The sequence below is a fragment of the Carassius gibelio genome, chromosome B15, assembly GCF_023724105.1.
Source record: "Carassius gibelio isolate Cgi1373 ecotype wild population from Czech Republic chromosome B15, carGib1.2-hapl.c, whole genome shotgun sequence".
Lineage (NCBI taxonomy): Eukaryota > Metazoa > Chordata > Actinopteri > Cypriniformes > Cyprinidae > Carassius > Carassius gibelio.
In genome coordinates, this window is record NC_068410.1 from 14,834,413 (window position 1) to 14,860,496 (window position 26,084).

The 26,084-nt window shown below is 38.0% G+C and overlaps 1 protein-coding gene and 1 long non-coding RNA gene across 2 annotated transcripts; one reads left to right on the plus strand and one right to left on the minus strand.

The window, feature by feature from the left end:
• Positions 1-2,006: 2,006 nt before the first annotated feature.
• Positions 2,007-15,533, minus strand: LOC127972670 (transcription elongation factor SPT5). The gene is made up of 30 exons (XM_052576354.1): positions 15,378-15,533; positions 14,773-14,897; positions 14,477-14,636; positions 14,305-14,370; positions 13,327-13,338; positions 12,359-12,428; positions 12,207-12,275; positions 11,996-12,061; positions 11,860-11,890; positions 11,707-11,775; positions 11,183-11,434; positions 10,936-11,025; positions 10,517-10,587; positions 10,325-10,430; positions 10,150-10,243; positions 9,887-10,023; positions 9,584-9,739; positions 9,329-9,475; positions 7,985-8,131; positions 7,780-7,905; positions 7,593-7,677; positions 7,243-7,359; positions 6,951-7,053; positions 6,260-6,387; positions 6,071-6,176; positions 5,821-5,979; positions 5,574-5,742; positions 3,580-3,783; positions 3,202-3,297; positions 2,007-2,386 (listed from the first exon to the last, which is right to left on the minus strand). Exons 2-30 carry the CDS (start codon positions 14,851-14,853, stop codon positions 2,246-2,248), a joined length of 3,258 nt encoding a protein of 1,085 aa, XP_052432314.1. The 5' UTR covers positions 14,854-14,897; positions 15,378-15,533; the 3' UTR covers positions 2,007-2,245.
• A 709-nt stretch (positions 15,534-16,242) lies between these two features.
• LOC127972671 (uncharacterized) lies at positions 16,243-18,179 on the plus strand. Its single transcript, XR_008157133.1, has 3 exons — positions 16,243-16,411; positions 16,493-16,551; positions 16,717-18,179. It is a non-coding gene; the product is annotated as an uncharacterized LOC127972671 (long non-coding RNA).
• The last annotated feature ends 7,905 nt before the right edge of the window (positions 18,180-26,084 follow it).

Here is a 26,084-nt window from a genome sequence, read left to right on the forward strand (position 1 = left end):
AAGACCGATATGGTGTGGGTGACAGGCATTTCTCGGGCAGCAAGATAAGTCTACTTGTGACACCATGTTATGATATTATATAAATCTCGCTATGGAACTGACAGGAGAGCAATGCGTGTCATAATCAAGCAACTTGACTGAGGCCGTTTACAATAGTGCGTTTTCATTTTAAAATGAATAACTTTTGTTTCGTTCACACTACTCCAAAATGGAGACTTTTGAAAATGGTGCTGACCCCGTTTTAGTTTGTAAACTCCCGGGGTTGTGTTTAAGTGTAAATGGACTGAAACTGAGACTTTCAAAAACGATGGCGTGGCTGCCCACGTGATCTCTGCATATCCTTGATGACTTTGATGATATCATGTCTCTTTTGAGTATGTTGCTATATTAGTTTTGGCATGACTCACAATCAACATTTTTACCCGCAGTGGCTGCCTTGTAATCATTAGTTAGTCTTTGAGTAACAATTCAACCTCATCATCTGTCCACACAAAGCCATCCTTGCCATCATGCTCATTGTTGAACCTTCCAGTGAGTGAATAGTAACCGACTTCCTGTTTACACTTTAAACGCATGCCCAGTGTGCATGAAATGTCATGTGAAATGTGTTTTTGGGTATGTAGTGTAGACAAAAATAGCTTCTGAAATGCCAGTATAAACACGGATCGTTTTAATTCTAATTAATTCAAATTCTTGCATTTGGGCTGTTATCAAGCAAATGAAATCGGTATCAACAAAATTGATCTTTGGAATGCAGAGGACACACAGAAGTGGCATTAGAAGTGTAATTTAGATGCATTTACACAGTTTAATGCAACTCTGAGGGACATGGAATACTTTAACTTTTAATACATAAATCATGTTTTGCTATTATAAACAAAACATTGAAAACTTACGTTTGAAATTATTTTAAAAATAAAAAAGGTCCCCCAAATGTGAAATTAAAACTGCCAGTAGGTGGCAGCAAGTCACTGTTAAGTAAGTCATTGCGTTTGAACTGGATCATTTTATACTATGGACGATTCATTCCGAAAGGAATGTGTTGTTCAGAGACACAAAACAGCGCTGTGGCTGTTTGGGATGATTTTTAATAAATTTAGCAAAATCAGGAAATACGGTGTCTAAAACTTAAGTCTCTTGATATCAACTCCTTGTTTACTGAACTGTTGTATAAAATCAGCATCAAATTTGTGATCATGCTGACTTCTGACTTGACCCATATCTTAAATTATGTGATAATTCTAAACGCATTTCAAAAGGCTGATTCATGCAGTGAAAGCACGCACGTGCACCAGTCTGACCTTCTAGACTTCATCACGTGACGTACGCGCGACACGGTTTCTTTGCTTTTTCACGATATACTGGATAATATCAAATCGCACATAGGTAAAACAGCAATTGCGATATTATTGTAGGATTCGCAGACCACATTGGTCTCAACTGTAAACAAAACAACAGTTTTATTGAAAATGCTCATTAATACATTAATATTATAAATTTATTAATACACATTAATAAATAATAAATAAAATCAAATTTAAACACAAAAGCATAAAGGTTTTCTTCAATTTTAGGGTTGTGATCGTGAAGCGTGGATCCAGCTGAAGGTTAATTTCTTCAGGAACCAAACCCTTGGATGACTTTCACTGCTTTCATGTTAGACTATCATTTTCCAGTTCTCAGATCTGATGCATATGTAATAAATAAAACGGTTACATAGTTCCTAAAGTATTTAAACCCATTAATGGGCCGATCATAGGGGTTAAAGGGTTTTGAAAGACTTTTTTTTTAATGACATTAAAAGCTCTGAATGTAATGGGCCAAGATGTTAAATAAACTTTTGTGGTGCAGAGCACGGTTTCTTCTTATCTGCTGGATCTCAAATCACTCTTAAGTGAAGAAAAATGGAATTCTTCCTTATGGTTGTTGTTCTTAACACCGGCAGGCAATAAAAAGTTTAAAACGAGCTGTCGTAAGCTATTAAATATTTCATGCGAACACTCATGATGGATGGAATTTTATTTGACATTGAATCAGTTTGCCAAAAAGCATGTTTCTACACCAAAGAAGAAACAGAAAATGGACTTTCCACTAAAACCTTCAACTAAGTAAAAAAAAAAAAAAAAAAAAAAAAAGGCTAGTTAATGTAGATGATGGTGAACAGTAGAAAATCAAAGCTCACAGAAAGTGCCTAATCTGCAGCATCTGCATTCGAATAGCAAAATGTTTAAATGCATGGTTTTCTTCACACTTCCAATTTTCCAAGGAAGCGGAGATTGAGAATCTTTAATTGCTCATCCAGCTCCATCCGAACAATGCCGTCTTCACCATCAATACTGAGCAGGACTCCTGTGGCCTCCCGGTCCTCTCCCAGAATCACCTTCACCTGAGAAGCACACATTCACATTAATTCATGTAGGAGAACAATTTTCCAAATGTGTTGTTATTACACAAGTGACGCTGGATTTGGGACGTCTGATTCTGTGGGAGGAGCAGCGGGCTTATATCTAAGTGCCATTCGGTCTCTGCTTTTGCACTTGTTCATTCCTTAACTCACTGCTCATCCATTATACATTTAAAATGGAGACAATCAAAAACGGCCCTGGTTAATTCTGCAGCATGGACTTGTTTCAAGAGCGATTTCAGGCAAGTATATGCTTCATTGGTTCTTGCACGCATAATTCAGAATTTCCCAAGAATTTAAAGGCTTGTATCAAAGCTCAGGAAGATCTAATATGAAATTAGATCTTCTATCAAAAAAGTGACATACTATTCTAGCTATAACAGTAAATAATTGGTTGCTTTGGTTTTATTGCTTTGGTTTACATCTTTAGCATGAAAATATATTAATACTGTAATAAGAAGGACACTTTAAAGTGTATTATATCTAATTATTGCATTCTTTAACATACTTTTTGTTCATTTAAAAGCAATAGACAGTACATACAGGCACATATTCAGAAGATTGTAGGTCTGACTAAATATAAATTGATTAAAATGTATCTACAGAAAGCTTGAAGTGTCTGCTTTAAAATGAACCAATACAGTAGATTGTAAAAGTAACAAAGTTTTCTTTGCCAAAATTGTGAGATGAAGTTCATAATCAAAATAACACATCTCATAATTATTTAAAGGCCTTGCGCTAACATACTTAAATCACAATAAAATCAATCACATTTGGTAACACAAGACCAGCAGTACCTTGTTGTTTTTGGTTGGTGTAACAGGTTCCAAGTGTTCACTTGAAATACTAACGACCTTCTCCGTGTCTTGCAGGAAAACAGAGCACATCCCCCCCTAAGCGAAAGAAAAAATTCCCCATGGATGAATCAGAGTGAAATTGTGATGTCTATACAACAAACGAACAAGGTATGGCTCATCATAAGATCGAACAATGAATGGAACATTATCACAACAGACACGAGCTTAATACATTAACAAAACAAAAATCAGCCCCGGGCATCTCGGCACTACTTCTGCAATATGCAAATCCAAACTACACATGCTTCTGCTTGCAGATCCTTGCTGAAAGTCACAGGATATCTAGACAGATGTGTAAATCAGATGTGCAGCACTCACAGTGACGCTCCGGATGACACCGGTCTGATTGATGACGCCTCCATCCTGGAATGTGTCTTTCACACGCACCATGATGTCTGTGGTGACCCAGTCACTGGAGGCCTGGTCGATGTTAGATCCGGGGGTGTGAGGGTTGTAGCCTCCTGGAGATGGAGCTCCAGGAGTCATTGGACTGTACCCTACCGGACTGGGACTCGGACTGGCCTGAAGATCACATGAAGCACAATTCAACCTGATATTGTTTGTGCAGCCAACTATTGTGAAAAAAGCTTTATTGCTCCAAGCTTATGCAATTTTACAAGTTTGTTTTAGTGTTTTAACTGAACCCCAACCTTCCGCTCTCTCTCGTAAGGCCAATAAGGAAGTGAGTAAAACTGAAAACTAAAATTCATTGACTGTCCACTTGAGGCTGGCTGCAAAAGGGAGTCAGTCCCATAGACTCCCCATGTTAAAATGCCCATCTTTACAGCAGTAAAAAAAACATGTTTACAGCCTGGTGCAAAAAAAAAGATTTTGGTCTAAATAGCTACAACTGTGAGGGTGGTGAATTTTTTTTTATAACTTCCATTTAAATTATATTATGACTTAAAAAGTTCTGCATAATTAAGGGCGTGGTCACTTGATTGACAGGTGGTTTGCCGCTGCTGACAGTACAGTCGCGCTAGGTGGGCTTGGCTAGCTTGGCAAAAACACACTTCAGGAGTCTACGGGTGATGTCACAGACACCATGTCCATGTTTTTATACAGTCTATGGTTTTAACGGTGGAAAGACATAGGAAATCTGCTTGTAAACATGATCGTGTAACATTACATTTACCTCGGGAAAGACAATCAATGTCCATAGATTGTAAGTTAACTAGAAAATTCTAGAGGAGTATTTTGTTATATATGCACTATAATACATTCATTATATTCTTACTTAACCTGATTTCTTCATTATTTAAAGAACCTTTGAACAAATCTCTCATGAAGTTATTACATCCTCCATTTAGATGTTTAAATGTCATATTACGGTTTATATTACAGTTAACTACAATTAAACTGAAATGTATTGATTTATTTTTACACAACAAACCTCTGACCAGCATCAAAACAAGAAAGACAAGATTAAAGTTTGCACCAGCCACTAGTTCTGGGACAGAGTTTTATGGACAGATGGGAAAGATTAACCTTAATGTAAGTGATGCGAAAGCAAAAGTTTGGAAAAAAAGGGGAACTCCAAATGATCCCAAGCATACAAGCTCATCTGTAAAGCTCGGTGGAGGTGGTGTCATGTCATGGGAATGCATGGCTGTCTCTGGAACAGGCCTTCTCAATTTAATTGATGTATGACGGCAGCTGCAGAATGGATTTGGAAGGGTACCAAACCATCTTGACTATAAATATTCAAGAAACTAACACCAGACACATCATAAAGTGCTTCTCATTGAATCAGGACAATGACCCAAAAGCCAGTTCAGTCGAGGAGTTTATCAGAGCAAAGACATGTGAAGTCTGGATTGCCCAAATCAATCTCCAGATTTAAATCTGATTGAACATTAATTTCACCAGCTGAAGAGGAGACTAAAGACAGAAAGTCCCCAAAACAAGCAACAACTGGCATTAAAGGATGGGAAAAGCATTTCAAAGCATACGACCACTGCTCTGATTGCACGCAAGGGATCTGCAACTAAATATTAGCTTTTAAGATTTTATATCTGCCTTAAGTGCAACTGTCCCAATACTCATGCTCACATCAAATAGTGGGATGAACTAGAAAAGTGTTGTCCTTTTTATTTGGTAAAACCTGTATGCGCTGAAACTAATAATTTATAGAAGCTAATATTTAAATGTGACATTCTGTAGTTTTGTCTCATTTAAATCATATTTGCAAATGTCTTTACTCCACGGTAATCAGAGAAATTTTGTCTTTACTGTTCCAATACTATATATATATTGGAGGGCATTGTATACATAACTACAAATTTTATTGTTATCAGCGGCCAGAACTGTACCTGGTAGGCCATGGGTGACGGGGTTGGGTGGTAACTGGCGGGCGAGTGAGTGTTTTGGTATCCCACTGGGCTTGGGGCAACTTGGTGGTAACTCTGTGGGCTGGGGCTGGGCTGGTAGGACCCTTGTGGAGAGGGAGCTGTATATGGGGAATACTGGTCTGTGTTGTACCTATGGTGCAAAAACATACTCAGTTTAAGATGTTCTCAAGCCAGAGCAGAATCATTGAGCATCTGATTGAGCCCTCACATGGCAGGAGTCCCAGGAGTCTGAGGGTTGTACTGAGGGTTGACCTGTGGGGAAGGCACTTCTGGGTAGCCAGGAGTCTGAGGATTGGGCGTACCGCCATAGCCTTGAGGAGATGGAGAGGGTTCGTCATCATAGGCGTACTCGTAATCTTCATCGGCCCTGAAAACAGAAGGAAACCCAGATGAAGTTGAGGTATGTGTGATTGATTGATCGCATGCATGTGCTTGTTTGTCCTCGCCCTGCTTCTTACCGTGATGGTGTGTTTGGATTGTTGGGGTCCCAAGCGCCACTCTGACCTGGCGTCCTGCTCCCATCATGCAGAGGAGTCTGAGAGCCATAGTGAGGAGTACGGCTTCCTATGAGCAATGAAAGACAGGTTAAAAAAACAAAAAAACAATGTGTTTGCAAGTTTATAAGAATATATTTAGGCATTTCTTACCATCATGGATTGGTGTCTGGCTACCGTACATGGGGGTACGTGAGCCAGTTCCATAAATGGGTGTCTGGGAACCATACATCGGGGTTCGTAAATGCGTGGAAGTCCTTCCTTGTCTTTCTTTGCCTCCACTGATTTAAAGAGAGCAAAATGATTGAGGGGTTAAAAAGAGAAACAAGAACAAGAACAAACCTAACCCTGTTTTTAACATTGATAAATGTTTCTTAAGCAGCAAATCAACACATTAGAGTGATTAATTGTAATATTTCACAATATTACTGTTTTACTTTATCTTTGATCAAACAAATGCAGCCTGGTTGAACTTAAGAGACTTCTCCTTTAACCTCTGAGGTGTGCAATATGCAAATATGCCCCGGGATCAACTATCCCTGTGCTTTACATAGAGCTGCTACAGTTGGGCTGTCCTTTTGGTCATAGTTTACTGCACCAGTGAAATAAAAAATAACATGTCAGACGAACACAATCCAGTCTACAGTCTCACAAAGAACCTTTCCCACACAGGACCAGCCACTTTTATTTACATTTTCTGTGTGGGGAAGATATGTTAAACAAAGCTGAGTGTATTGACCTTTACTGGCAGCAAGAAGTAATGTCATACAATTAGCCCAAAATATGGAATAGAAAAATGTGGAAGCAGCAGAGAAAGTCTAAATGTTTGTGCTCTATAACATACACAGTTGTAAGACGCTGTCGGTCCACAGAGATGGTCTGGCAGGTCGAGTGGAGCTCTACCCTAGCGGTTGATTCTGTGGCATCCTTCACCACACCAATGTAGCCTGTGGAAATGTAGGAGGCGTTACGAAACCTGTGGCTTATAAGAATACAGGACAAAGTGAACATATGGTGGTCTCAAAGTATTTGGACACTGATGCCACGTGTTATAAAATGCAATGTAAATTGCACAAAACACTAAACCAAAGCCAAATGTTTTTCACAAAAGGTCACTCCAATATAATTTAATTTACCTTTGTACGGTCCCTGGGATATACGGACAGTCTGCCCAATCAGATCATTGTCTCGTCGGCCACGGCCCCGACCCATGCCGCCACCACCACCACCACCTCCACCCCTTTGCTGCTGACCTGAAAAAAAAAAAAATGAAAAAAGATCTAAATCAAAATAAAAGTAGTTTTTATATCATTGATCAAATGACAACCAGACAGACCAATAGGGAAGTTTTTAAGATATTGGCAGACAAACACACAAGTGTTTAAATGGATAATTAGATCCTTTTGCATGTTTGAACCTTTTGATACAAGCCCAGATTTTCAACCACTGTGTTACAAAACCCTGTGAGTTAGGTGAAATTGCTTACCACCTCCGCCAGGGTGCATCGGGCTGCTGATGCGTGGACTCATGGGTGCAAAGCCTCCCACTGTAAAATTGGTCACGTCTCTGGGCTTTGGGGGAAAAAAAATAAATAAATAATTTGGGATCATTTTTAAACAGGGAAGTTTGGAAACATGTAAGATTTGTCCACAGATGTAGCAGAACCGACCTACCTTTGAGCCGCCCGCCAGAACGAGGTGGCGTGCTTTACAGACAAACATGCCTCCGTTTTCAACCAGCTTCTTGCAGTGAAGAAAAGCAAAGCCTCTGAAGATGTGCCGAATTTCCCCTTCACGGCCCTGACGGATCACATAAAGGAGAATATTAACTTCCTCCAATGCGGATTTGTCAAACCTTTATTATGTCTCTGGTAGTTACCGAATGAGGTCCATCAATGACTTTTACAATATCCTTCACATGGATGTTGTTTTGCTCCGAGTCGAGAGCGACAGCAAAGCGGTTGTCCTTCCGCCTGTTTACCGCCTGGTGCCGTGCAGTCAAAACTTTCCCGTGCATGTTCAGAACCTAAAAATGAATCCGTGTGAAAGAGTTCTTATCTTTAAAGCATACAGAAGGAGTTAAAAATAGCAATAATTCCTAAATATATTTGAATACTTTTATAATAATACATTTAAAAAAAAAAAATAGGTTGACATTATATTTTGTCAGCTCAAGTCAGGGATGGAAATGAAGTTCACATGGGGAAAAGTCCCTGTTCAACACTATCGCTGAAAGAAATCTCGGCCTGCAATCCTTTACGCCATCGACAAATGAACGAACAGCGTTTTTAATACATAGTTTTTATGAGTCTCGACATGCCCGAGCTGTCAAACATGACAGCGATACAATGTTGTTTCTACAAACAAAAATGAACAGCGTAACAACTTCTAACTTCTGAAAAAGTACTTGAAGACTAGAAATAAAATGCATCCCCCGGACAGCAGTTATTAGACACACGACCGATAATACTGTTTGTTAGTTTGCTTATTATGCCGTTAAATACAATAACATAAACACAAACTGTCCATATAATCTAAAATGTCGCAGAATGCTGGAGGAGAATGAACTTACCGGGGTTTGACATAGACATGACAGTATGCAGAAATGTGTGCATGATAAATTCAACTCTTCACGCAATCTTGTATATCATGAGCGCCTGCTACAAAATGTACTGTAAATAACCAACAAATATCACTCGGCCAGTGGCACTAACTTCAGCTGCAAACACTGAACTGGGAACAATGCCGCCGTTTCAAGCTCAGTTTACACTGCCTTTCTCCACGGAGCTGCTTCGGATGATATTACACTTTATTGCATGTTGTACACACACCAGGGACGGAAATTACATTTTTTGTCCACCGGCCAGGTGAAACAATATGCTTTTTTATTTACCCGCCACGGTGGCTGGTAGGTGAAGCGAGTTTACCCGCCACAACACAAAATCACCCGCATTTGGCTGGTGGCGGCTGCTTATTTCCATCCATGGGTCAAGTACATACATGAACCACCAACTCAACCCTGTGTGTGATACATGATCATATCGCAATCCCGTTCCTGCTGATGTGACAATGTTATTGAAATGCAAGCATAGGGGCTATAAAACACAGCCGCACCAGGGTTTTGTCAAAGTGTGCTATTGTTGTGAAGAAACATATCCAGCAAATGTGCACTACCGAGTTTAGTTTACATTACACTTAAACTTGCTTTCTCTTGAACTTTTACCTGGAAGGTCTCTCTTTCCAGCCTGACAATGACACCTACAGTTTGGGGGTCTAATTGTACCAGTTCTCCCCACTCATGCTGGCCTCCTGCATCCACACCTGAGGCAGTCTCCGAGCACAGCTGCAGGTCCCGGGGCAAGACTTTCAACTGGAACAAAAACAGACATATATCATATCTGACAGAGAAAACACAACATTAACCGCTGTATATAACATGCTTCTCAGAAAAATTATACACCTTACTAGTGAAACCTACCTCATGCATAGTGAGATCGGAGAACAGAATGACAAAGTTTTCCTCCACACGGACTATGAGGCCGGTGTCACCTTCAAAACGCCCTGCGATGACCTTCACATGGTCGCCCATACGGAAATACTTCTTCAACTCATGAGCTGGAAACTCAAGAGGGTCCTAAACAAAAACAAAGGCAAGACAGTAAGGCAATTATCATGGTGTAAAAGGGAAGAACAGGATTTTCAGGATATTTGAACTCACAAAACTTTCGTATTCCATTTAGTGGCACAGAATTGACACAGAAACACGTGAGGATTTATTCACCTTGAGATCTTCATGCTTGGGCATGATCGTGATCTTGTTGCCATCCACACTCAGGATTTTACCCTGAAGGTTGATCAACTCTCCCTCACACACTTCCACGTTATCTCCTGCCTGGAGATTGTGCTCACGTTCCTTACCTGTATAAACAAAACCTTTGTGAATAACTTTGCAAAAAATGCATGCATGGAAGGATTGCGCAATACATTGGTAAAAAAAACTAAAAAAACAAACAAAAAATGGTTTCACTGTCTGCATGCATTTACCCGTTGTCTCTGTGACTACTTCAAGGTCAATCCCCTCTGGCTGGTCCTCAAACTTTTCCAGCTCTGACAGAGTGGGTTTGACCCCATCTGTGATCTATGCAAAAAGAGACATGATATACCAATAAGGAACAATTAGACAGCTACCTAGAACCACAATAAGTGTGAGGGATCTTACCACGGCTGACATAGCAAAGCTTTTAAACAGGAAGCCTTTGCGGCTGTATCGGTTGCCTTCAAATATCATGAAGTCCCCGTCATGGCTGACCTCACCACCAAGAGACCTGTAGAGCAGAGCATGTGTTAGTGTGACTGACATATTTCAAAAGGTTTTGATTATGAGCGACTCAAAATCAGAGCGATCCTTTACCTGATCTTTTCAGCATCAAAAAGCCTCTGAGCCGGCCTCTTAAACTTCTTTCTCTTCGCAAACCAGTCTTTCTGTACAATAAAAGACAAAGCCGGGGTCACACCACTAAAAAGCCACATAGCATATATACACTACCATCCAGGTTTAGGGTCAGTAATGTTTTAAAAGCAACATCTTATGATCACAAAAGCCACGTTTATCCTATTAAAAGATAAAATCAGTACATACTGTGAAATTTTTAAACTTAAAATCACTGTTTCGCAGTGATTTTTTTTAAAGGAATAATCAAATGAATTCATCCCTGCTGAATAAAAAGTATTTTTTCTTTCAAAAAAAAAAAAATGAAAAAATGACTCCAAACTTCTGAACAGTAGCATAAATATATTATGATTATATATGATCGTGATGATGTAACCTACCATACTCATCCTCGCTTTGATGCGATCTAAATCAATACGAGGAATCATTTTCAGTGAGATCGTATTTTGGCTGGGTTCAACATAGTCCACCTAAACAAGGCAAATAAATACACGCATCAAATATTTTCATGCCACAGATGTAGAGCTGTATGAATGACAAATTGAATAACGTAACTAAAATATCTAGCACCCTATTTGGGAGACGTTTCCTTTATTACTATATAGGCAAGTCTTCAGAAGTACCCACCTGGGCAATGTCATCTTTATAAAGGCCTCTCTTAAGACGAACCCAAGACTTGGGTTTCAGGTTAGTCACTTCCTTAACCACCTTCAGCACATCTGTCATCTCTTTAATGGGCACCATCTGCTGGTTCCAGAAGCCCATACGCAGGTTTCCAACACCCTCAATGGCAGACTTGACATGGGTCTGCTTGTACGCCTCCACATAGATGTAGCCTTTGACGTGTTCAGGGGCCACCACTGATTTGATCTGAAGGGGCTGTGGAGAGAAACACAACATATTAGTACCACAAACATTGTAGTCTCTCTCTTGGCGTACTAATTGCTAAAGAAAAACAAATGAAACTTGAGACAATTGCTTTTAGGAAAACTTAATGTGAGGCACACAAAATACAATTCACACAGTTCTGTGCCTTACATAAGGATTTCAATGATGCGAGTCAAAAGAACTGGCAACATTTCAAGTATTAACCAACCAGGGCGTAATCCAAACAAACTGACATCAAGTCAAAGGGAAAGTGGAAAACATACTGTGTCAGTGCACTGATAAGCAATGAATTTCCGCATCAAGGCAATGGCAGTCGCTCTCTCCTCTCCAATCTACAGAGAAACAGAAGAATTAAACCCTGCACATACAGTGGCCTCATCACAACACCTATATGCCTCATGTTAGATAGTACTAACCTTACACTTAACAGTCCACAAATTAGGATCCCTGCAAGAGACAAATCTCTTAACACAAGCCCAGTGATCTTTACAGAAATACTTAATTTAGTATGTTTAATCAACAATAAAAACATTTATATATTTTTTTTCATACTTGACGCCAGGAAGCAACTGTTGCTGGGTGATGTCATCAGAAAGATCCTCAGATCCGCCATAGAAACTGAAGTAAACAGCAGAACAGGAATATTTCGTGAGGTTAACGAGCCAAAACTGAATTCCTTTTATTTCAACATGCTTGTGCTGAATTGAGACACTTCGTAAAAGTAACATGCACTTAAGAGTAGATGTGAACTCTGTTGACTTACTGTTCGCCACCTGAGGACTTCGCATATTTCCTCATGTAATACTCCCCCAGAGCTTCCTCACGTGAATCCCTGTAGAGAAAAGAAGATATTTAACAAGACTTCCATACTTCAGATTCAGTCATTTGGAAGTGTGAGCAGTGTAGCTGTCTCACCTCCAGAGATTCTGCAACCTCCTTGAACCGGAGTGATCCTCGTCCAAAACTACATGGTCAATGTTGGACACTAACAGATGAAAACAGAATGAACAATTATATTACAAAAACTGGATACTGTGACTGGAAAAAAAACTCAAAAATTGTCAGTAGCTACGTTTACACGCAGCATAATGATCTGTTAATAATTTGACTGATCGCTCAAGCGGAGTGATCTGGAGGTGCAGATCTTAATGCATTAAATAGAAGAACTGTAATCTAAACCTTTGATTCTTTGTAAACCATTATTTATTACACTTTTTTTTTTTAGATGTGATGTGCAATTAAATGTACCGGTAATAAAATATTGTTCAAATGTTTGAGGTCCATAATATTTTTTATTTTTTAAGTTCTTGAAAGAAGTCTCATGCTCACCAAGGCTGCATTCATTCGATCAAAAATACAGTAAAAACAAGAATATTATGAAACATTACTAGGGGTGCTCCGATCACGATCGGCCGATCGTTAATGCGCATCTCGTCAGTAAAGCCGGTTTTCTAATCAGCGGTTAATTCCATCAGGTGCGTGATTTCACATAGAGCAGCTGTTACTACACAGAGCCGTTGTTAACTGAGAAGATGCGTCAAAAAACGCTGAAAATTAACGTGATTTGCGCATCTTCTCTATTAACAACGGCTCTGTGTATTAACAGCTACTCTATGTGAAATCACGCACCTGATGGAATTAACAGCTGATTAGAGAACCGGCTTTACTGACGAGATGCGCATAACGATCGGCCGATCGTGATCGGAGCACCCCTAAACATTACTACAACTTATAATTTTCTATTCATATATTTCACAATGCAATTTATTTCTGTGATGCAAAGCTGATTTGGTATCGTGCTTTCTGAATCTGCAGCCAGACGGTCTACAAGCAGTGCATGTAAACACAGCTACTGAACGCACCATGAAGATTTATGCACATACCTTCGGCCTCTTCTGCTCAAATCCAGAGTTGAGGGAGGAAGGGAGGAACATGAGCCATAAAACAAAATCATGTGCACACAGCATTTTTCAGGCAAGGGCAAAGACAGGACCATGTAAACAGAAATAAAAAGGGAAATTACTGATGATGGACAGACTTACATGTGGTATATATTAAAGATGAAAACTACATGATAATGATGTTATGTCACTGTTAACTGATGCAATACAATACGCACACTTGAATACTACCAAGAACAAGGAATTGGGTTTTGTTTTCTGTTCATAAGAGCATTTTCAGGCAAATGACCATATTTGATTCCCTTTCAGAAATCAGTCAGCCCCCCCTTTAAAGTCCCCTGTTCAAAAGATGGTGCATTTTCAAATTATGGCCTATATTAACTTTGACCTACTCAGCATATTTTGATGACACAAAGAAATGTATTGCTAAAAGTCAATTTGCCATCCATGCTCCTTGTTTAGAAATGTAAGCAAATTAAACATTCGCCAAACAACTTTAAACATCACAAACAAATGTTAGAGGGGTGCAGACCATGAGTATGGATTTTAACGAATGAGAAATAATGATTTGAGAATCAGTTCAATTAGACAGAAAAATAAACAGAGCAGAGAAATCTGGAGTTGGTTTACCGTTAACTGAAGGAGGCATGCATAAGAAATAAAAAAAATCAATGAGCATCATCTTGCATCATTTTATACAACATATTAAACAGTCTGTTGTTGTCAGAATTTCATTTCAAATGCCTCCATTTCATAAAGTGATAAATATGATATAACGCATATAGGCCTAAACACATGCTAGTCACATAATATCAAAATAAATCTTTACTTGCCAGAGTTTAAAGTATGCATACAGGGAACACCATTGCATATAATACAAACATTAAATATATAATAAGATATCGTTTGAAATGTAACAAACAAAACATTCACAATTCATTTAAAAGAATAATTTCTTACCTTTTTCTAAGATGTCTTCAGCACCATCTTCCCATGGATCTTCATCTTCATACTCATCATCAACATCTAGTCAAAGATGGAATAAAATACACAATATTATAGCTTTTCAAATGACATCTACGCAAAATATGTTGCTTAATCTAAGAATTAGGTTTGTACGGGATTTTCTAACCGGCTTCATCCAAGATGAAGCCCCCATGCCGAGGTTTTTTCCTGGGCCGGTCATCATCCTCTTCTTCCTCTTCGTCATACTCCTCCTCGTCCTCCAAATCTTCTCCCTCCTCCTCCTCAGCTTTGTCACTGCCAGCTACACTCCCCTGTCCCTCCTCATCCTTACAGAAACGTGTGGAGTTTTTTTATTAACCATTTCAGATAAACAAAATACAGCATGGTTTTAACTAAGTTACCATAAAAGCTATTCATCGACTATTTTCTGACACGTTGGAGGAGGATCTGGCTGTCTCGTACCTCGTTCTCCTCAGCTTCCTCAGCCTCGCTGCTCCTCTCGCTCTGATTATCAGAGAAGTCGCTGTCATCGCTGTCAGACATTTCTTTGTTTTCTTCTAATGTTATGTGTTATCCAGACGGCAACACTAATGTACAAACCACATCAAATACATGTTAAAAAAACACACAGAATAGTAAACAGTTACAAACAGATGCAAGATTCGTCTATGCACACAGCGGTTTAAATGTTATTTGACTGAAAACAGCTATTTGACTAATTAGAAAAAGAGACACGGCGAATGATGCGTGTCATAGCGCAATTTGATTAAACAGGACACTGTATTTCTTTACTTGGGTATGAATAATACGACTTACGAGTTTAAAACTACAGGTAAACATCAACAGTTAACCTAGTGTGTTCCTGTTGTCTTGGGATTTAACGTTTAGTGTTTAGGGTGATGTGCTGTGGCTAATAATGCTAAATCCAGTCGACAAGGAATTAGCACACGAGCTAGCTAGCACACATCTTCTTATCACACACATACCTTAACTCGTGGCTTAATGACCACGGTCACATCTTAGTTTACTACGAAAATACCATGCCGTTAAGTATGTCTTAAACTTACCATTAAAGAGCGTGTAAAAAGACTTGGTAGCTTTAAACAGCTGTCTGGTTTTGCTTCAATCAGGCAGTGAAGGCCAATGTTGTTTTCTTTCCTTAAACTTCCGTGAGCGACGAGAAGAGCGAGAGCTGCAGAGCGCCATGTAGTGCTTTGGAGGACAAACGCGTTGTTTCAAGCAAAGGTGTAGTCCAAGTAACTTAGTTGTCATTTTCCTTTTTAGATGTTATCCATGTTTTATGTTCGATGACATGCAAGCAAACAACCAAACAAAAGATTTCAACAAAAAATAAGGTATTCACTTCCTTCCCGTCACATGAGGCTGTCAAGTTCCCTACTTCCAGGAGGCATGGCAACCCTCCCAAAGAATTGTAATTTTCAAGTTACTGATAAGTATTTTTTGTTGTATATATATATATATATATATATATATATATATACACACACACACACACATAATCATGAAGGTCTCTAGAACCATCCAAACAAAACAAATCTTCAAGGAGATCTATAGTTTTTCGAATACTTAGTCAAAAGTCCAAGTGGCAACTATAGTTTTGTTTAGTGCTTCTTCCTTTCATAGTATCCCATATGAAACATAACTTATGAAATCACCTATTAAAGTCAGCCATTAAATGCTATGGGCCTGAAAAATGCGTAATTTTCTTTCAGGTATAACTTTTTTTATTATATATGTAACCGGCAGAGTAATCGCTGTCTGGGTGAAGTTTGTCCCTCTGCAGCTACGGTAGCCCTCCGATGTCATGGTGCCCAGCTGGCTGCTGAGTTATTAACAATTCAATTAGCAGTCAGGCTGGGTGCTATATAACTGACCTCACTGTTGGGCTAAGAGAGAGTTCCTGGTCTACAGTTTAACGGTTTTGTTGCTGTTTGGATGTGTTGTGCCTTTGTGTAACCAAAGTATTTGTGGAGGACTATACAATGTAGCAGTATTGTTTGTTTAATACTGGGTCATTGGAAAATAGGTGTTGGACTGATTGCCAGACGCTTCTGGGTAGTCGTGCAGTGTACTACTAAAGGTATTTTTGTGCGTTTTACGGCTTTATTATGTGGGTGTCATTGGACATGCTTTGTAGTTTAATAAGCATATTTGTGCACAGGTCTTGGGCAAAGCACCTGCCGGGTCGCTGTATCACAATTAAGCCACAGTATCTAAAAGGTAAATGTTTGTTATAGGAAGAACACCAGTGTGTTAGCCAGTATGCTAGCTTTTAACACATGTACAATGAGTTTGATTGTGTTGACCTGATATAATGCATAGCTGTGTTAATTGTTAACTCTTAATAGAAATGTATTAAATGAATATATTGTGTAACTTCTGTAGGATCTTCAAGACTGGTGCAAGGGCTCGTTTTCCTCTGGTCATCTTTTCACATGGAGGTAGATTGCTCCTGCTGCTTTGCTTTGCTTAAATTAAGTGTATTGATAGCTGTGCCTCTTATATTTTTCTCTTTCTTCGTTATTTTGCTGTGGCCTTTTGTCTAGTGCCCCTGTTGGTCCGTTGTGGTATTGGCTGTTCCAGTATTATACATGGTCTTAAGATTCTGTTTGGATGTATATCTTATCTATCTTGCTAGTGATTATGACCTCTTTGCCTTCCATCTTTTTCTAGAGTATTTAAGCAGCTGCTTATAGGAGAGGTTCCTGGATTTTCATGCACTGCACTGTGTATTGTAGTGGTAAAGTGCACCTCACAATATTGATTGAATCCCTTGCTTGCGGTGGTTGTGCCTGTGTGTGAGCGTTGTGAATGCGTTTTACTGTAGGCACCAGAGTTTAAAGCACGGTTGGTGAACTTCACATTTATCCCGGACAAGTAACCTTTTCTGACCGTGAATTAATGACCCCCGTTACACTGCTAATTATAGTGTCCCCGGTAGCAGCCAATACCAGTCCTGGCCATCCTCTGTAAACAAAGTCTTTTGGTTGCAACTACTGTGCCTCTACCATGACTGTGGCTCTTTTAATTGTACCACTTACTAATAAAGTGTCTTTAACTACTGAAAGCACATTGGTTTAGTTAATCTCTGGTGTATTTCTATGAACCTGCTTGCCTTAGGTTAGGTATTCAGCAGTTATTACGCAAAGTATATCTTGGTGTGAGAAGCACCAGGTGGCGTAGTAAAGAACGTTAAGCCTAGATTTGGTAAGTTCTCTTAAGGTCACCTAGATTTTTTTTTTTTCTTTTCATTTAACACTTGTAAGAATGAAAATACCTGCATGTTCATTAAGTAAATAAGTGATCATGAGTGTAGCAGACTAATTTTTACTTATGTAAATATATTTTAAAGTATCATTCATTTCATGAATAAAGGACTCTTGTCAAGGTTAGTCCATTTGACCGAATTAATGTGACTATTTATAAAATATGAGATTTTGCATATTTGCGTCAAAGTATAGTATGCAAATAGGTTTAAACCTTTATCTATTTTTACCTTCACTGCAGTACTCCGTGTACGCTACTTATACTAAAATTGATTGCATAAAGGAAAGTCCACCCAAAATCGGAAATTGTGCCACAACACTGATGTACAAAAATTATAGCGATGTAAGAATGAAATAAGTAAACAAAAATAAGAATAAAATATAAAGGTATATTGCAGAATTAAATCTAGAATGCAAAATAATGCGGAACACTGTTATTTTGCAAAATGTTGGTAACCAAACAGTTAAATGCACAATTTTCATTCAGGTATACCCTTTTTGTTATATAGATGTAATATTTTCTTATTTGCATTTATTGATACACGCCCTGTTGGGTCAACTTAATGGCTGCACTTTTGTCTGCACTATGTCCCACCATTTTAAGACAAATAGTTCAAGTTTATTTGTATAGCGCTTTTTTTTTTACAAAAAAATTGATAGCAAATGGATTTGTGTTATCATATTCAATAGATTATAAGCTAGATGCAGCCTTTTTGGGGTTTGCAACAAATGTTCTTTGAATTTTATGCATGATAAATTTGTTTATGAATAAAGATTGATCTGTTGAAAGCAGTTATTTTGAGTTTGATGTCAAATGCTCTCCTCCTATTCAAATATGACATTGAAGGGATGAATACAAATTTGCCCACTAGCAACTATAATTCAGACAGGAACCACTTTGGCAAGTTTACTTGAGTTTATTGAACACAATTTATCTTTGGTGGTATGGTTCCTTATGGGGGTTCTTGCTCCCAGAATAATTGAACATACAAGAGCTTTAACATTAACCCCCGGAACCATGAATTTAGAAATACATAGACTTTTTATAACGTCTTTAAAGCAAACGGTGATAATCATGTAGATGTGGCAGTGGTACGTCTATCCTGTAGCCTGATTATAAAGATGGGTGTCTCTCCGCGATGAGGTCCATGCCAGCTAAGATTTTTGGAAGCCTTAGTGATCTGAAACAAACAAGACGACAACCAGAAGGTGCGCAGTAATGTGCTCATGCATATAATGGGGAAGGAGGGAGGGTTGCGAGTCGTTGAGCATACTTACTGAGCAGTAGTGGCACGTGTGTATATATATGTCCCGTGTCTAATAGGAGAGATGTGGTGATTGGAGCGATTTGACAGCTGACCGCATCAGCTGTTCACAGCCTTGCCTCCGTGGCCTGACTGAACTGACGCTGCGCTCGATTTGCCACACATTCAAATAGGATTTTCAAGAAAAAAAGTTCACATAGGACACTATTAACATGATTATATGCATGAAACCATTCAGAAAAATATGGCCACAAATGGGTTAATAGTTACTGATCAACTATTAGTGTGTTTTTATCTCAAGGGTTTTCCTCTTTTTAATCTATTTTTAAAGCAAACAGCAATGGCTACAAAGTGCATCTGTGAGGCACTCTCTCAACTCATTGATAATAAGAATAACTACTTACTAAAATATTTTTCTTTCTGAATGAAGTATTGTTTTTGTCCTTTTCCTTTGCTATTGTAGATTTCAATGCAGTGCTGTTTCTTGTTCTTTGTTTTGTTTTTGTTTTTTTGCAACAAAAAAACTACAGGAAATACAGAAGATTTTTACTTCCCCATACAATTCACTGTGATACACCCTATTTTGTAAATAGCCTAATTAAAAATTGTAATTACCAAAAAATAAAAGAAACAATATTAACATTTACACTGAGCAGATGCTTTTATCCAAAGTGACTTTTAAATGAGGACAATGGAAGCAATCAAAAACAACAAAAGAGCAATGTTATATGTGCAATAAGTCTCAGAGCTTAATGCAGTACACATAGCACATAGAAAATAATGAGCAAGGTAGTGTTAGAGGTTGAAAGGAGCTAAATTATTTCCTTATGAAATTAACCCCTCAAGCCAAAACACAGGAACTCAAAGGAAACCGATACCATGCTGCCATGCAATAAAACAATAAAACTGATCTGGAAAAGAGATCTCCAAGGAGCATAAACAACACCTATTTCCTTGCTCATTTACGACCTCCTTTTCCCTCTCCTCTCCCCTTCCTGCCTCTGATTCTGGCTACTCCCCTCCAAAAGCAAGAATAATTGGTCTCAATTTCACAGAAGTCACTTGTATTATAAGAATGATTGCCAGAGATGGGCATAAATATATGGAAATGTATTTAAATACAAATACAAAATACTGTGTGAAAAAAAATGTATTTAAATACAAATACATACAGTAAATACATACAGTATTTTGTATTTTGAGAAGTGTTTAAGAAGTGTACTAAAAAACTTTTTCACATGTGTCGTCAAAATGACCCACAACCTAATCATGTGAAGAAATCCATTTATTCACAAACTTCTCACGAGACGAGTGTTTGACATAGACAGTATAAGAGATGTTTGACAAATTATTCGGCAAACTACTTCCTCTCATCGCTGCTTTTTCGTGGTTTGGAGAACAATTACTCAGAGTCGCCTTCTGTCGTTTCACAGAATTATACAACAGAGAGCATGTCGAGCATAAAAGCCTTGTAGGTTTACTGGAGCGCACGCAGTAAGCAGGTTCATTGCGTAGAGCCATGCGAATTGCGAAAGTATAAACAAGGCTTCAACTGCACAAAGCTAAAGAGAAAGCGGAAAGTCCTATGTAAAAGATTTAGAAAAAGTTCCATCGATTCACAATTTATACCATCGCTACGAATCTACGATAGTGTCATATGATATCACCGATCCCTAACATGCAGTAACGTTAATGACTCAAACACATTTGACAAGCTACTTTAATCAACAAGTAGCACATCCTCACTTTATTCCAGAAAAGTTGCCGATCCAAGGCTGGGTTGTACAGCTGCGGCTCACGTGGATGAATGTTGGGGTTGGGGGGAGGGGAAGGGGCGTGTCTGGTCTGAACTAGTTGATGCATGAAAACAGCACCCTGATAAAGAGGTTGACTGGCTCAAAGTATTTTGAAAATACAAAAATGCTCGTCTTAAATGTATTTAAATACAAATTACATTTGATTTTTCCAAAGGCTTTAAAATACAAAATAGTATTTTGTATTTCAAATACGTATTTTAAATAGATGTATCTGAAATACTGCCCATCCCTGATGATTGCAAACTTTTGTAGAATTGTGTTTTGCTGAGAAGGGGGTGTGTCCCCCTTTAGGGCTCTTTGAGAATGTTTTTACTCCAGCCAGGTTTGACCCTGATGTGGGGACCACGAGAACCTAAAGAACCAAAATGACTTTTGTTTTTACAACTGATTTGAAGATTACTTTGTTGTCTGGTCTGAGTATTTAACGGAAGTGACAAAACAATAAGGGGCGATTCTGTAGTAAGATCAGCCCGTAGTGTGGAGTGTATCTCACATGCTCTGTACTATGTATCTTCCTGAAGTCAGGTATTTTATTATTTATTCAAAAATGTAATTGTGTTGAACACATTGTGACAATAGAGCACATTGTGTTTGTGTGGTCAGAACAAATGTGGCAGACTTGTTACTTGTTCAGATATTTTTGTTGAGTATTTGGGTCATATATTCCAAGACGTAGGCTAGAATCTGTAATTCTGAAGGACAATGAAGTGTGGTGACAGACTGCCACACAAAACATTAAATTAATCCACGCTGGAGCAATGCCGATGTACTGACAAGACATGCTACCAAAAATATATTTACATTGTTTTAATGGTAAGTTTAGGGTAGAGGAAGGTAGGGACAGGTAGTTTTAGTGTAGGGGAAGGTAAGGACATTAAAAAAGCTTCAAACCAGATGAATAAGATGCTGGTAGCAAAATCTATAGGAAGCATTTTTTGCTATCGATTTGTGCTATCTTTTTAATGGGAGGTAATCTGAGCAGGGTTATACAAATTGTCAGAACTTTGTGGACATGAATCATAGTTATATTTGGAATATCCAGTCATAGTGTAATAGATGTTCTGTAGACTCCATAATTAGTAATAATAAGTTGCTTTCCATAATTATGTGCATGTATCACAGCTGAACTGCAGATAATCACACAAAGCCATTTAAGCTCATATAAAATATACCTCCTCAAGGTGTTGTCCAAGTAACTTAATAGTTACTTATCAACTATCACTATGTTTTTATCTCAAGGGTTTTCCTCTTGTTAATCTATTTTTATGGCACACAGAAATGGCTACAGAAATAAACTCTCAAGTGGATATTAGCGCTAGGCTATCTGTGAGGCACTCTCTCCAACAAACTACAGGAAATACTTTTGCTTACTGTTAGATCTCTTAAACTCATTGATAACAATAAGAATGACAAGTTTCTTCAGGCTTAAGATAATATTTTTCTTTCTAAATAAGGTGGTATTGTTTTTGTCCTTTTCCTTTAAGTTTTTGTAGATTTCAATGCAGTGCTGTTTCTTCTTGTTCTTTGTTTTGTTTGTTTTTTTGTTTGCAACTAAAAAAATACAGGAAATAGAAGATTTTTACTTCCCCATACAACTCACTGTGATACAACATATTTGGTAAATAACCTAATAAAAAATTATAATTACCAAAAAATAAAAGAAACAATATTTACATTTACATTGTCATTTAGCAGACGCTTTATCCAAAGTGACTTACGAATGGGGACAACGGAAGAAATCGAAATCAACAAAAGAGCAATCTTATACAAGTGCTATAACAAGTCTCAGAGCTTAATGCAGTACAAATAGCAAGGACATTTAAAATAATATAATAAATAAAAAGAAAACGGATAGGATAGAAAAGAATAGAGAAAGCTAGTTTTTTTTTTTTTTTTTGCTTTTGTTAATCGTATAATAAATGAAAAGAAAACAGATATAATACAAAAAGATTAGAAAGCCATTTTTTTTTAGGAAATCAAGCCGCAAATTAATAGAGTGCAAGTCTAAAAGGGACAAGTGTTTATTTATTTACATTTTTTTTTTTTGAGAGAATTACTGAAGAATAGAGAGTGCCAAAGTTAGAGGGTCCAATAAAGATGGAAGAGAAGTGTTTTTAACCGATGCAAACATCAATGCCTTGAATTTTATGTGTAGCTACTGGTAGACCGTGCAAATTGATAAAAAAAAATGTGTGTGATGTGCATTCTTTTTGGCTCGTTTAATCTTGCTGCCATGTCTTAGATTAATTGTTAAGGTTTGTTAGAACTGGCTGGAAGACTTGCCAAGAAAGCACTGCAATAGTTTAGCCTGGAGGGCAGAACAAGAGTTTGAACATGGAGTTGTGGTTGATGTTCCCGACTGGATGGTGAAACTGTGATGAAACGATGGGTTTGCTGGAACCACAAGCAGTTCTGTCTTGGCAAGGTTGAGGTGTTGAAAGCAGCGGACAGATCAAGCAAGAGAAGTATTGAAGATTTGGATTTCAGCTTTTGCCAGTCTTAGGGCTTCAACAACTAAGAGCAAGGCAGTCTCTAGTCTGACGTAACCAGACATTAAGACTGAAGGTCTGAAATTCATGACAGCTTTTATTGGCCAAGGTCCAGCCCATGAAGCCTTTTGACCGACATGTCAAACAACCAATCACAGTTAGTTTGGCGTGGACGTTTCGATGCGTGAAAATGACGCCACAATAACAGACCAGTGTGTAAAACTCTCTGACTTATTTTAAAGATTCTATACTGCAAACTTTAAGTATTCCACATTCTTTTGTAAATCCAGCATTAAGTTGATCCCGATAAGCGCTCGTCATCACAGTTCTAAACATGACAGCTGTCTTGGGGGAGGTTGGCGACATGGTATCTTTGTTTCCAGGTGGAACGTTAAAGAATGCGACACACACGTCTCGTGGAAATCCTGTAGAATTCAAGCAATCTGACAACATTTCTGAAGTGTTTCCACTGCTGTGTCCCATATGCATCAGACGTTTAGCTAACGGTCTGTGGCTGTCTGAGTCTGAGACTAGGCAGTCTTGGTTGAATGTTCCTTCCTGAAGCCAGATTGGTTGCTGTCAATGAGGTTGTTCTGTGTGAGAAAAGCAGAGACTTGGTTGAACACAGCTCGTTCAAGTGTTTTTGCCATGAAAGGAAGAAGGGAAACTGGTATAGATTTGCATAACACTGCCCAAATGTTAACACAAAAAACAAGGCGTAACTTTTATTCAGGCTGTAGTATTGTTGTTGCCACCACCACGTTGAGGAGATATTGTGTGATTCATTGTGAAAACGAAACTACTTTGTTTGGCCTTCCAAATGAGGACAATATCCGCTTTGTCATGCCTAGAGCTGATCCGTGCTGGTTGCTGAGGAAATACAACAACTTTGTGCTGTGGATTGGCTTTCACAGTGGACGAAGCAAAGTCCAGCCCGAGGCAATTCCAACTTTGTAAGGAAAGTCTGGCACTTCTGACTTGTAAGTTTGCATATTTAAAAAATTTGTTACTGATGATTCAAACACGAGCAGTGTAGAGTAGCGCTTGTTGTTTGTCGTTTCTCCGATCACAAATGCAGACATGGTTTTATGTTTATGCGAAGCGATACGCAACACAACCCATAAATTGACAATATAAGTCATTGTAATCAGGTTACACAAATTGTCAGAACGCACAATCCACACGAGGAAGATAATTCCGCAAACAGCTGCAATTGCAGGTTTTCAAACAGAGAAGATGACAAAAAGGCAAAACTTACGGACTGCAGCTTTAAGAAACAGCCTGCATTTTTTATAAATATAAAAAAGGAAGAAGAAAACTTAATCAGAAATAAAACAGCTCATAAGTGTTGTATTTTTATTGTACATCATTATAAATGCAATAAAACATTTCAGCAGTTAGTTACATAAAACACTATTTTTGGAAGGAGTGCCAAAGTCATTGCACTGAAATACCTGAAGGCTGTCAAATTCCTCTCATTCCTCTCAGAACAATGGTGTTAATCCACCCAAACATTTTCTAAACATCTAGCTTTGTTAATGTATGCAGAACTGTTTACTTTTCCTGCTGATATACATTTAAAGTAGTTTGATCATATGTTCTCTGCAAAGTTATAGACCAACTATAAATGTCAAATTGCAGTAAATTATTATTGTCCTGAAACATTTCATAATTACAGCAACCTTATAAAGTTTTGCTGGTGTACATATCATAGTTATGTTTGGAATATCCAGTCATAGTGTATCAGATGTTCTCCAGTCTCCGAGTTGCTTTCCATAAATATGTGCACGTTATCACAGCTGAACTGAAGGTAATCAAATGCATTCAAGGTCATAGAAAACATACCTCAAATGCTGTCAAATACAAACAATGTCCAGACATTTGAAGACACTGATAATCATAGGATAAAAACCCTACCAAAATAAAAGGACAGGCTTATCAATGTTGTAAGCAGAGCACAGTTATAGCAACTGGTTTTGGATGAGCTTTTATCAAATGCATTAGGTGCGTTTCCTTTCCAAAGTTACACAGCAGGGAGCAAGTATAACTTTATTTGCCAATATTGCAACAGTCAGTAAATGAAGCCAAATGTGTAACACCTGTTATTGTCAATTTAATAACTTTAATAAATCAAACATTGGTTCAGTGAACTTTTCTTATCACATTTATTTATTTTGGCCCAGGCTCATGACTTCGGTTCCAGTGACTAGTTAAATCTTCAGTTCAGATACATTACACTACTATAATCAATAAGTTCAGATGAATATACAACAGCAATTCTTGTATTATACTTTTATTATTTGCTACGCAGCTATAATTTATAGGAAAGTGGTCATGGCATGGGTTAAATTTGCTGTCAAAACATAGTATTGTAACAAATATTCCATAAAAGTAATTTATTTAAGAAAATATATATTTGGATGTTCATGTACAGATGGATACATACTGTAGGTGCTGTAGCTTAGTACATGGTGTCTGTTTTGCCATTCAGAAACTTCTCCAGAACTGCTTCAGGAATCCACAGGAATCTGCTCCTTCAGATCATGTTTGTAATGTTTTTTTGATTTTCATAATGTTCTCTAAATGTCTCTTATTCTTCTTTGAAGCACATTCATCATTCATCAGTTGTAAAACAGTTTTTAAGGTTTCCATAAAAGTTTCGAAACTTTGTTCTTGATAGAACTCACAGTCTGGACATGGCTTCATTTTGTCCTGCAACTTAACATGATATTATGTAAGGTTAGTGTCTCGAAGATAAAGCATTCGAGAAGTAATCCTGATTCACAAAATCAGAAACAGCATTTTATTCCTTGTGCTTTTTTTAGTTCTATAAAAAGTGTGCGTGTGTGATTCTCATTTACACATCTTTAAATTTAACTTACAGTGTCAAAGTGTGGAGCATTATTTACATTTTTA

Bases quoted from the DNA above. Each gene is read 5' to 3' on its own strand.
- LOC127972670 (XM_052576354.1), bottom strand. From the start codon at position 14,853: ATGTCTGACAGCGATGACAGCGACTTCTCTGATAATCAGAGCGAGAGG. The intron at 8,132-9,328 runs GTAAAAGTTCAA...ATTCATTTTTAG, and splicing joins TGGAAAGAGAGACCTTCCAG to GTTCTGAACATGCACGGGAA. The intron at 7,906-7,984 runs GTAACTACCAGA...GTGATCCGTCAG, and splicing joins TCATTGATGGACCTCATTCG to GGCCGTGAAGGGGAAATTCG.